This window comes from Lissotriton helveticus, chromosome 1_2, assembly GCF_964261635.1.
Source record: "Lissotriton helveticus chromosome 1_2, aLisHel1.1, whole genome shotgun sequence".
Lineage (NCBI taxonomy): Eukaryota > Metazoa > Chordata > Amphibia > Caudata > Salamandridae > Lissotriton > Lissotriton helveticus.
Genome location: NC_136058.1, coordinates 246,830,492 through 246,843,749, shown reverse-complemented (window position 1 = coordinate 246,843,749; position 13,258 = coordinate 246,830,492). Strand labels below are relative to the sequence as shown.

Below are 13,258 nucleotides of genomic sequence, written 5' to 3'. Positions count from 1 at the left end.
TCAACGTTTGTGTGGCTTTATATTAACAAAAAGAATTTTGAGTTGGGGCAGCTTCAAAATAGTGAATTTTCTTCGATCTAACAGCACTTTTGCATCCACGAGCATGACACACAACTTAAACACCCTCTTGCAACCTGAGTGCAAAATAGAGGGTAGAAAGTCTCCTCCAGCTTCCATCCAGAGGCTTCAATGCACTCCGTCGTGTTGTTGTTCCACTGCAAGTATCTCTGGTGAAATTCCCACAGATGCCGGTGCAGCTGCTGGGACTAGAGGCACCAGTAACTGGCCGAACTGGCGGACCTGGCACTGTTCCAGCGCCTGGTCCTGTCCTTGGTCATTCAGCTTTGGAATCATGGGAGGACCATGTAGCCAGGAATCCAATCCCTATTGTCCTCTGCCTGTGGTGAATGGACACAGAGACAAGAACTGGTGAGAGGCTTCCTCTAACCGACTGCTCCACATGGTTTTGGTCTGGGGCATTCTTCCAACGTGATCTCACTGGAGACTGAAAGACTGATTTAGTCTCATCCTTAAAAAGTGGGAAGGGGAATCATTTCCACAAATATATTTTGATGACATTGGTGAATGTGAATCTGCACTCTGGAGATTGTGTCTTATTGATGAGGGAGGACAGCGTGGTCTACTTTCCACTCATTAAACCATTGAAGGAGTCTGTCAGGTGTGAATAGTATGTATAAGAAATTTGAGGTGTTATCATTGAAGGGCACCATGGCTGTCTAGATCAGGTTACAGTTGCAGAGGGTGTTTGTAGGGGGCATGATGGTGACAGAGTTGTCTCACAGAGCAACTGCCATTAGTAGAGCTTATAAAGAGTCAACATGCAAGTGACTCGATGGCCATTACTCAGTAATGTCAAATAACAGACATAGATTTGGTAGACATGGGTGGCAGAGAGCAGCAAGGGGCATGTGTGGCTTATGGCTGGCTACTCATTACTTGTGGCTTTTTCCCGTGCTGACTATTGTCTATAGTTTATATGGACTGTAGAATCCTTTCTTTTTCAACTTGTATAAAATTTAACATGCTTATCTATCATGCACATTTGTACTTATTTTTTTCAGCGGGATGTAAAGAAGCAAGATTGCCTCCAATTGCGCCCTTTGTCTTCCCTACATAAGTGGCCACCTCTTTTCAAAATTGTTTATACAGTTTCTCAAATTTGATTTCATTAAAAAAATTAAATCATGGTTTATGGGCAGCTTCTGGTTTATATGTTGTTCCTTTTTGTCCTTGTAGGGTTATGACAGTGCTTGTGGCCTTTTACAATTTCATGATGTTCTGGAACAAGAAGACTGTGTCCTCATCCAGGTTTTGAAGAAGCAGGGAGGCATTCCCTTTGTGAAGACTAACATCCCACAGGCGTTGCTAAAGTAATTATCTGCGTGTATATCCAATGTTTTTTTTGATAATTATGAAGAAATAAGTGGTGCATGCCCAACTGTTAATGCGTTTGCACTCCTTTGTTCAACCTGGATGCAGTAAGAACAGCTCTGGGAAAGAGAATTACTCCTTCAACCTGCAGGTTGTCATCTGTTCTTGAACAATGCCAGGCTTGAAAGATCCCTTAGGTTGGTCACAGTGAGTTCCATAGTTGTGCTCCAAGAGCCCAGATCAGTCTCGCCCCACTCTTCTTGACTGTCAAGCTGAATTGACTCATCAAATCTGCCTTGCTAGATCTCAAGTTGTCATTCAGTACAAGAAATAGAGCTTGTAGCTATTTTGCTTTAAATATTTTCCTCATTGTTTCCATAAACTTCTGGAGCAAACTAGGAGCCACTTTGAATAATTTATAACCAGTGGGGCATATTAGCAAGAACCTTGTTAAAATTATCGCTGTTTTAGCAGCAGGAAACTGCAGTTAAAATGGCGATAATGGGCTTGCTAATATGCGTATAGAATTCCAATAGAAGCCCAGGTTAGATGTCCTGCACAACTAACCTGGGCTTCTATTGGAATTCTATAACACATATCAGCAAGTCCCGTATCGTCATTTTAATGACAGTTTCCTGCCGCTAAAACAGCGATAGCTTTAACGAGGTTCTTGCTAATATGTCCCAGTGTTATTACAGAAGGTGAGTTAAAGTATAAACAGGAGCTTCAGTGTAAAGTCATCAAGGGAAGTTGGAGTCTGTATATCAGAAAGAAGGCAGGCCAAAGACTTATAGGGATCTGTGTGTCTCCTCAAAAATCCTAAACCAGAAAAAATTTGGTATGGCGAGAAAGAATTAACAGAATAATTAAGATAGCAAGTTGCAAAGATAGGTGCCTTGAGAATTAAATTATCAGCCACCAACATTTTTGTTCTTTTCTGCCAACCTCAAGATGTTTTGAGTGGCAGCCCTTAGGGCACACTCTCCTTGTTTGTTCACTGGTGCACTTTAAGTAGGCACACCAGATGCAAACCGGGATAGTACACCCTATTAGAATTAATACAGTGCCCCCATGGCAGCCACAAACGTGTACTGGCCTGGGGACAATGCATTCAGTGAAATGCCGTGCGGTTGCTTCAAAGCTGCTCTGTGTTTCTCTGTGCAGGTGGCAGCCTGATTGCACTTTAAGGAGGGGTTGGAGATCCACCTGCAGTCGGATGCAGCAATTGACTCTGCCTGCAGGGGAATGTCTGGGGGTCATGGTACCTCCTTTTTCCCCTCCATAGGTCTGCTTTCAGGGAATACAGTGCGTGCCCATCGACAGAACCCAACATCGCCACTTATATGACCACAGTAGCCACCTGAATGAGATCCAACTGCTTCAAACAAAGTGGCCTTTGGAAGAAAAACCTCTGCTTGGGATTCTATCTGGTGGCTGGCAGATTTTGGATTCACACCTAACACCACTACCCATGCCATAAATTTAGAAATTGTCCTAGACATCAAGCTTGCCATGACAGCCCAAGAAAACATGGTAACCCTCACCTGCTTCCACATCCTGAGGATGCTGCAAATAATCTTCAAGTGGATACCAGTGAACACCAAGACATTCTTCAGACAGGCCCTAATAACCAGCTGAGTTGATTATGGGAACACTCTACAGAGGAGTCAACAAACTGCTCCTGAACAGGTTCCAAACCATCCAAAATGCTGCAGTATGACTTATCCTAAACCTACTTCGGCACACAGACATCACCCCACACCTCAAGGATCTTTGCTGGTAGCATGAGGCATAGTCCAAATCACATGTTCAGGCTGACCACGATGGAGGACACTGGATTGAGTTCAGTCCCCTTACATTGTGGCTCGGGCATAGTGATGTGGAGTCCTTGCGTTGAGCTGTGCGAGTTGGCATCAAGACGTCATCAACAAGGAGATTCAATACGAAGTCCAACATGGAGATGCATTGTGTGGCAGCAGAGTCTGTAAAGTCATTGACTGGAGCTTGCAATGCAAGACCATGAGTAATCATCAAGGATGCCATCAACAGGAGCTTGAGAGGACTTTTGCCAGACTGCTTCGTCTCTGAGGACAAGATGCATTGTGCTGGGCCAATGCCAGGCATGAGCTTGGTTGCACTGCGTCGAGATGTGAGGAGTTGCGTCGATATGGGTGAAAGTCTATTATGTCTCTGTGGCTTTGAACAAGGGGCCAGTCGATTGACTCTTTGAGATTTCATGGAGTCCTGGTTCCACACAGGCAGGCTAGATTAAGAAGGACAGCTCACAGAAGCTTATAGTCCTGGTGCAGCAACAGCAGACCTTGGACAGCAAAGCATTTCTTGGTCAACAAAGCAGAGTTTGGCCAGCAGGGCAAACTGCCAAGCTGTGCAGTCCTTCTTCCTGGCAAAGCCTACAGGTCCAGAAGTGATTTCAAGCATTGGATCTGGTTATACTTGGTGCCCTACTTTGATGTGGGGGATACTTCTGGATACCTCCCCCTACAGAGGTTTCTGGATTTTCCCTCCTCACTGCACTGGCCCCAGCGTGTCTTGTGACACAAAAGACTAGTGTATAACCCTTTGTGAGTGTGTTGAGGCAAAGTCTTTATGATGTTCAAGTGTGGCAGGTGCCAGCTCCTCAACCTAATCCTGACAGTGATGGTACTGCCTTACACACCTATTTCTCCTTTGTCTCAATGCCTAAGAGTAATATACAAAGACCAACTGCCAGTTACACCTAGTCGTGTGACACAGGATACAGGGACCAAATGGTCAACTTTCTAAAAAGGGCATTTTCAGAATTGTGACTTAAAATCCAGCTTTGACCAAAAAGCCTATTTCAATTTTTTCATGGCACACAAATCCAAATCCATTTATATTCTTCGTCTTTATTTTCTTCTGTTTAGTTGTCCAGTCAACACGTGTTACGTTGTCTGGGCCAATCACCCATGACTTCCTCAGGGCTGTATTGCTATGTCAAAAAGTCCTGAACCTCTGTACCGGAAGTACTTCCGTTCCTGATAGTAGAGTAGTAGAGATCAGAATCCAAGTGCTGACACGGATGCCGATTCGCGTCTCGTGGTCAGCAAAATGCAGGGAAAGGGCACTGAATACGGCCCAATCAATGAGCTGATGGGACGCAGACAGGCGTCCATTTAAGAAGGTTACATTGATTGGGCTGTATTTAGTGTTCATTCTGCTGGGAGTCCAAATAGGTCTATAGTCACTTCTCGTAGTAGAAGACTAAGACTATATCTACTTTATTCAATACCAAAACATACAATATAGGTAGATCTACTTTGCAATTGATTTATTTATTGCATATTGTATTATCAAAATACATTTAATACTGTAAAAAAATCCAGTACTCATGCCTGTGGTGACAAAAATTACAAAACTCCAAACTTCCAAGAAGAATTATGGGTGAAAGAGAGGACAAGGTGTCCCTGTGACTGCAGTTAAATTTCATCCACTGCAACCTCTTCAGCATCGGAGGCAGGCATCTGTCCGCCTTTACGTCCAGCGTGTGGTACCATTGCATGCTGCATAAATACACAGCCTTCATCTGCTTTGTGTCTTCCTGTTTCTACTTTTCCATGCCATAAAAGAGATCCAGGAAGAGATCTAAATTTACTTAACATGATTATGACATGCCATTGAACCTGGTAAGAACTCCATGTCACAGCGATCGCTGGAAACTGTGCTATTTAGATTTCGATATTTAGGGCCGGATTTATAAAAAATACATGCAATGCAGTGCAGCACCCGCAGAGGTTGTGCTGTGTTGTGTGATAGAGAGGGAGCAGGAAAGAACCATATCTGCAGCGATATGGCTCTCTCCTCTCCTTAGTGCCAGTGCATGGTTTAGTTGCTGTGCACCAGGCACACACCATAGTGCCATAGTGCTAGAATGTGTGCCTAAGTCCAGCATAGGTTTTGTACAGGAAGTGTAGCCTTCCTAGACAAGTTAAAAGATTTCCTAACTGTTTACGTGTGCTGCACAGTGCAGCCGGCATACAAAGTCGGAAAAGAAAGGATGAATAAAAACATTTCTCCTGCTATTACCTCCTTTAAAGTGCCATTAACTTTTGGAGGTAAACTCTGTCTACAATTCCTTGTAGGTAGGGTTATGCATCAAAAGGCATAGGTGATTCCATGGGAAAACCCATGTACCACCCATGGAACGCCCCTTTGGTGCTAAGTAATGCAAAGCAGGGCTTTACGATGCATTGCGCTACTTTTAGGATACTTTCCAGCGCACAACAAGTTTTGTATTGGAAAGTAAATTCCCCAAAATAATTTTGTGCTGGCTAGCATCACTTTTGTGACACTAACCCACCGCAAAATGCTGAAAAATCTACCGTTTAGAGTGTTCCTTATAGCTGCACCAGAATGTCACCTCAATCTGTTTAAACCCATAACCCAATTACCACACATTTGTCATCATATACCAGAGACACCAAAAGGCTTCCATTTGGTGTGGTAATGTAGGAAAAAGCAAGCATTGAAAAGCCAATAGGATTCACCCATGAGACTTATCGGCTTTTTACGTGCTTCTTATGTTAATAACACTGTCTTCCTCTGAGCTAGCAAACAGAAGAATTACTGAATAATCCAAATGCCTCAATTATGGGACATTCACATCATACATGGCCACAGCATGGAAACTCCCCTTGTCACCACCATAAATGACATCTGCGTGGCTCTGGATGGAGTAATACAGCAGCCCTCATCCTCCTGAACCTCTCTGAAGCATGTGACACAATCTCTAATCAAATACTTATCTCACACCCACATATCATCGTCATCCAAGGACATTCACTCCAATGGATGTCCTCCTTCTGGACTGATAGGACACAGTCGGTCAGCTTGGCACCGTACACCTCAGACACCCCACCCTCATAGGTGGAGTTCTGCAAGGATCCTCCCTTAGCCTGACTTTGTTCAATACTTTTTGATCCCTTTATCCAGCTTCCTCTGCTCTCATAATATCAAGATCTTCTCTTATGCTGATGACATGCAACTTAGTCACTCCCTCACGGACAAGACACCCAGTACCTGGATCAAATTAAGTGCCTGCATGACTGAAAAAACCCACTGGATGAGGACCAACTGTAAGAAATTGAGGAAGCTTAGTAATTGTAATGAGGCATCTTCATTGTTTTCCTGTAAGAAAAGTTAGGCCTTGCAGTACTGAAAAACGAATTTAGGAGTTTTTGACTGCCAGGACACGTAACATTTAAAAGTACTTGTCCAATGTTTTAAGTGCTCTGCACCCTGCACTCTAGGCTGTTCAAAGCCTACCCTAGGGGTGACTTATATGTATTAAAAATGAAGGTTTTGGCCTGGCAAAATGTTTATTTTGCCAGATCACAAAGCCAGCCTTGAACCGCACACACACAGGCTGAAATGGCAGGCACGAGACAAGTTTTCAAGGCTACTGAAGCGTCAGACACAAGCAGGGCTGCAGGCCCACTAGTTGCATTTACATTACAGGCCATGTAAACATAGTACCATTTTACTGGGGATTTACAGGTAAAGTAAATACACCAATTGGGTACAAGCCAGTTTTACCAAGTTTTAAGTAGAGCGCACAAGCAGTTTAGCACCAGTTAGGTGTAGTAAAGTGTGCAGAGACCTAAAAGACAACAAACTTGGGTTCAGAAAACAGGAGGGTGAAGGCAAAAAGTTTGGGGACGACCCTGCAGAAAGTGCCAAGTACTGCACAAACTATCTGAAGCTGAGCAACGAAATGCCTACAATCATGATCTTCAAGAACAGAACTTTACTGTGGGCCTCCAACTAGTGGGCAACAGATTTAGGACTGATAACACAAAGAACCTTAGGATCGTCATCAGCAGCAAACTCAACATAACTGTCCAAGCCAACACTATTACTGCTTCATGCTTCCATACCCTGCAGATGCTGCGGAAGATTTTCAACTGGCTCCCAATCAGCACCCGGCAAGCCATCATGCAGGCCTTTGTCACAAGCAAGGATCAACAAAAAACTCCAACAGAAGGCTGCAGTCCATTAAGATCTGGGCGGCCAGAATCACAGCTAGTCTCCCATTACCCACTCACATCTCACAACACCTGAAGGAGCTCCACTGCCCCAGCATACCTCAAATATAGCATCTTCTTCACAAAGCTTCCAGACACCTCTGCTTACATCCCACACATAAGGAAAATCAGATCAAGTGTTTGAGCCTTTGTCTACATCGCTCTTAAAGCATGGAACAACTTGTAAATACACATAAGAGCCTCCTCCTCACTTCTTTAAATCTGCAAGAAGCTGAACGATGGGCTTTTTGAGTAGTCCCAGTAGACTCTCGGGCTGGCTAGACTCACACCTGTTTATTACCAGGATACCCTCCCAGGTGATATTGTGCTCCACAATATATGTAGATATCATATCAACCTAACATAACATGCAATAATAAGAGGTCTTGGAGACACTTGGCGGCTTATCTATAGGATCTCTGTTCAACACGTAATGTGGTACATGTTTGATGTGGGACTCTCATACAAATTTATGAAGCCATGCAAATCCTCCCTGCATGGCTTTGACTTGCGTCATAAATCATGAGTAAGGCGGCGCAAATCACTGTTGCACCTTACTCTGCGCCTGCAAGGCATTCCATGAGTGTGGCAGTGAGTTGTCTCATGCAACACCCATGGATTTTGACGCTGCCTCAGATTTACAAAATCATGTACACATGAAAGACGGGAATACTTAAACATGTGCTAATCAGTAATGCAAGGATTAAAGTGTATTGTTATCACCACGTTTTATTGCATTGTTCTCCATATGAAAGAAACGTTTTGGATGAAATGTGTTCAGACACGTCCAAAAAATAGTGAACTTCTTATAAATGTAATTTCATTTTGTTTTGACCCTTTCAGTTATGACTGCAGCAACCCAGTGTATGGGCAGACCCGCAATCCTCTGAACCACAAAAAGGCCCCTGGAGGGTCCTCAGGAGGCGAAGGGGCTATCATCGCCGGTGGTGGCTCCATCGTTGGAATAGGGTCTGATATGGGTGGAAGCCTCCGATTTCCAGCGAGTTTTTGTGGTATCTGTGCACTGAACCCAACTGCATGCAGACTAAGGTGAGTTCTAAAACTATATGTTGATGGCTCATTTTGCACGAGATATTAATTTAAAACATTTTGAAGTGCTTAACAACAATATTTCGATCAGAACTTTTTCATAGTTTCATTATGTATCCATATATAGGTAAGGACAGAAAGAAAATATTTAGTATCTCATTCTAAAGCTATGCACCTGTTGAACATTGTAATGGCTTTGCCTGTTTTGATACAGAGAACGCAAGATCACTGCTTGACTTTTGAATCAGAACACCAAGGCCCCAATTCAAAAGGCTTTCTAACACTTTTGAGTAACTTATACTTTTGAGTTTACTACTTTTTACTTATCAATAGAATACGAGTGTAAGATACTACGAAGAACCACCGTAGTAAATCTAGCACCACACGTGGCCAACACTGGTACTGCAACATCCTCCCATAGAAACTAGGTAGGGAATGAAAAAAACAAAACACTGGAGATAATGTTGAAATACATTTTATTGATTAAAATAGTTGCATTCCAAGATAGTTTATTTCAATTATAGGCCCTTATGAAGGGCCTATTATCAAGCCCAATATCGCCGCTTTAGTGGCAGTTTCATGCCCCTAAATCGGCGATAATTTTAAAGCCGTTCTTGATAATATGCCCCCTAGAGATTCAGGAGCATCCACAGAAAGTATAGGGCTGGCCTATGCTGCTGAAAATCCAAGGGCCCGATTCACAAAAGTAATCTGAGACAAAATCCTAACTTTACAACTTTCGGTATTCACAAAGCACATTTAGGTGTAGTAAAGTTAGGATTTTGTCTCAGTTAAACTTAAGTTTTGGTCTTAAGCTTAACTTAAGACCCAAACTTAGGTTTAACTGAGACAACGTTTTGGTCTTAAGTTTAAGTTTTGGTCTTAAGCTTAACTTAAGACCAAAACTTAAGTTTAACTGAGAAAAATGTATATCTTTACCAACTCCTAAATGCCCTTTGTGAATACCGAAAGTTGTAAAGTTAGGATTTTGTCTCAGATTACTTTTGTGAATCAGGCCCCAAGTTTTTAACTATTGGTAGAAAAAAGATTTCCTCTGTGCTCATAAAATGTAAAAAAAAAATATAAAATGGGCTACAGTTTGGGGTGATTTTTTACCGTCAAATCGACCAAGGAGAAAGCTCAAATGTCTTCTCATGGTGCCTAAATGAAATTTCATCAATAAAGCCCTCTAGTTTATATTGTTGACATTTCAAATTTTGGCTCTACACCTGCTGTTGATTATAAGTCCATTATGTCTCTCATATTGGTCCTCATATTCTCCCTTTCTTCCCTCTTAGGGTCTAACTTTGTTAAAAACAGATCTTGTACTTTTATAGATCCCCTTTGAGATAGAATCCCGATTCGAGTACAGGTCAGGTCTTCTAATAGCTTCCTAAGGTATTTGTAAATAATGCAGACATTGAGTTATTAGGCCATAGTTACAGGACAAGTTGTCCTTAATGATCTCACAATTAAGGTAGGCCTCTGGGTTACTCCACATAGATATCAACAGGAGAAGGGTGGCAAGCCTCACCAGGTCTGAGACATCGTATCTTAATTAAAAAAAAATCCAAGACTATTATCGTTCCATATCTCTTGCTCCTCTCACACTCTTATTACTATTGTACTTCCTATGACATGACAGTGAATTTTCTTTCCTTGCTACACATATATTTCACAATGTAGGATAATAATGATAAACATTTTACATGATCTAGCAAAAGATCAAATTCTTATCTATCTCATTTACTTTATTCTCTTTACTTTTAGTGTTTGCAAGACAAGTGTTCCTATAGATGGACAAACTGGAGGTATATTGCTTAATATTTGCTACACCTTTTAATGTGAACTAAATACATTATGTGTATTACGGATACAATTTTTCAGATTGCCTTAAATTTAACCTGATTACACATTGCATTAATATTTACACATAATTTGAAAACATGAATATCACTTTCATTTCCCCTCCTGGTAGCCTCTGTGCTGATGTTTCTTTAGTGTGTGAAGGGAACTATAAAAAATGTCATTATTTGATTGTATCATGATCACTAGCCTTTGGTGTATATATTATTGTATACCAAACCTTGTTCACATTTGTTGCCACTATTTCAGTTGATTGAATTGGGTCACATTTCTGGAACATTTTGTCAAAACGTTTTTCTCTCTTTAAAATAGTTTCTTCACAGAAATACAGCATACAAGTATGTTTCATGATTTTGGCCAAAGTGAAAATATCGTTGTTATTTTCTATGAGTTTATCTTTACTGACACACCCTTCCACCACTGACCTTCCTAGTGATTTTCTTCTAGAGAGCCATATGTGCTTTTTAGCAGATCAGTCTTCCCTAAAGAGATAGCTAAGATAAATTAAGTGGCTTGTACTTTCTGAAATTACCACATACTTAAAGGCTCAAGATGTGCTTATGGCTTAAAAAACGATAACATAATTGAGATACTATTTCTAGGCATGGATTTGGTAACAGTGACTGGTAGTCAGTCTCTTCTTTGAAGTGCTCAATAGACAGATCACAGCTTGGAATTGTTTTCTTGCCAACTGGATGTTAAGGGACAATTTCACAAAAAAGTAGTAAACCTGCACATATAAGATTGTGTGTTGTAATGTTCTTAAATAGAATACCCTCTCCCGCTCTTTCTTACACATTCTCACCCATTTCCTTCTCCCTTCCTTTTAATTTCTGTCAGTCGTAGAACACCAATATCCCATGCAGAATCACTTGGAGTTAGGGGACTGTTTGTGTTGATGTGGCTTTGATGATCCTACTGATCTACAAAGGAAAGTGCAGTGTTTTCTCATGCTGGAGGAAGCTTGTGAAAACAAACCTATGTAAAGGTGGTGGTTTACTACTTTTGATGAATAGTAGATGGGAGGAGCACTCAAAATCTTTTTTTCTAAAAGTATAAATTTGTACTTATTTTTCAGATTGATTATTCCAAGCGTGCTGCCGGGGTGGCACGTTTGTCCTGTACGTGCCTGAACTAAAGTACCTATCTTAAGAGTCTGTGACCCTTAACCTCAGCGCACTGTAGCTGTGCGCGGTTGTCTCTGCGACACTCCGCTTAAATTATTAATACATATAATACTCGGCTTTAGGTTTTCACAATTCAAGTTTTATCACATTTATAAACACAAATCATTCAAAACATTATACAAAATTGCTCTGAAAAAGTATTATTCATTCAATACATGATTTTTCCAAAATTCACAAATTCAAATCAAACATATTCCTTTTGCGTAGATGACTTTCTCTTTAGCGCCCAATGCATTTCAGACTCTTAAGATAGGTGGTTTACTACTTTTGGCCATCTACAGACATCCCCATAAGTACACCGGAAAGCTACGCCAAGCATAATACTCAGACTGTCATGTGACAGATCTCCAATGCTCTTATTTGCCCTGTTCATAAATTTGCACAACATAGGCTTAAGGATGTTCTACTATGCACATTCATATTTTTACTGTGTAACAAAAATATTTTCTAAGTGGTAAAAGTTTTTCACCAACACCCCCATCAAATCTGAGAGTGATCATTCTGGTAACATAACTACGCTAGCAATTGGTTGGTGTAAATCTCTAACCATTTCTAGAGCGGGAAAGGATCATATTGGAGTTTTGATTGCCCTCATACATATAGGTTTCTCAAACTTACAAAGCCTACTATGCCTTGTAGGTCCACTTCCCACCCCAAATGTATTTACTACTGCATACTTTGATTCATGTATAGTGGAGAAGTCTTTAGTTGTTAACTGGTTTAGACCTGACAGGACTCTCTTTGTGAATACCTGGCAGGCATACATGAGGATCCTGCTTACGTGTTTGGTGTATGGGTTACTTCATCTCAAATGTGACGGATATCCTGTCCGACATATTACAAGTTCCTTTATGTTCCATTGGATATAATAAAACTCGTAATACTGCGGATGGAATATTTTGTGATGGAGTAACCCATCCACCAAGCTCGTAATCAGGCTCCAGATGTTTTCATCAATAAGCATAAAGACGGAAATGCCTTTGTGGACTGGCCCCTAAATGTTGCTGCATGTAAAACTAAACGTTTCCCATCATTTAGGTAGCCTACTGTTACTATCTATAGTTAGCGCTCAATTCAAGTAGAGTTCTGACTAATTTACAGGTGAGATTACAACATATCATTACTATTGGTTAAGACTGGATTTACAACTAAGCAAAGGTAATAGATTGTGAAAGGACTACACATGATTACCTCCTGTGCAAGCTCCCTGGGGTCAGAGAACTCACACTTCACCATGTGTTGGCATAGTTCTTGAAAACTGTGACTGAGCATATGCTCCGCAGTACTTAAACTGTACAGCCGCACAGATTTTTTAAACCTTCTACCCTTCACTACACCATCCAGTGCCTTGAAAAAGTACCCCACATCACCCTCCGCAGACTGGTGAGACAGTATCTGATTGGCCCGGAAACTCAACCCACGCTCTTCTGTGATGAATCTATACTTCCTTACCATGGCTTCTGACATGGGGAGCACACTTCTACCTGTCACTCACTCTTTGAGCCAGTAGAGTGTCCCTCCCACCACTAGGAATATGACTCCCCATGCCAGTTCCCCAACTGTAAATGTAAATGTATGTATGTATTGTAAATGTATAGGCATTTATATAGCGCACTACTTACCCGTAGGGTCCCAAGGCGCTTCGACCGCTGCGAAACCCTTCCTGGCTTCCCTGAGAGATGGTCCCTTAATGGGTATCTC

At 41.5% G+C, this 13,258-nt stretch overlaps 1 protein-coding gene across 1 annotated transcript in view; it reads left to right on the top strand.

The window, feature by feature from the left end:
* LOC144800392 (vitamin D3 hydroxylase-associated protein-like) overlaps positions 1 to 13,258 on the top strand; it is a 726,480-nt gene that overhangs the window by 225,491 nt on the left and 487,731 nt on the right. The window contains exons 4-6 of the mRNA XM_078671678.1: positions 1,258 to 1,391; positions 8,298 to 8,504; positions 10,275 to 10,315. Coding sequence (XP_078527804.1) covers positions 1,258 to 1,391; positions 8,298 to 8,504; positions 10,275 to 10,315 — 382 coding nt within the window. The remainder of the gene's footprint in view (positions 1 to 1,257; positions 1,392 to 8,297; positions 8,505 to 10,274; positions 10,316 to 13,258) is intronic.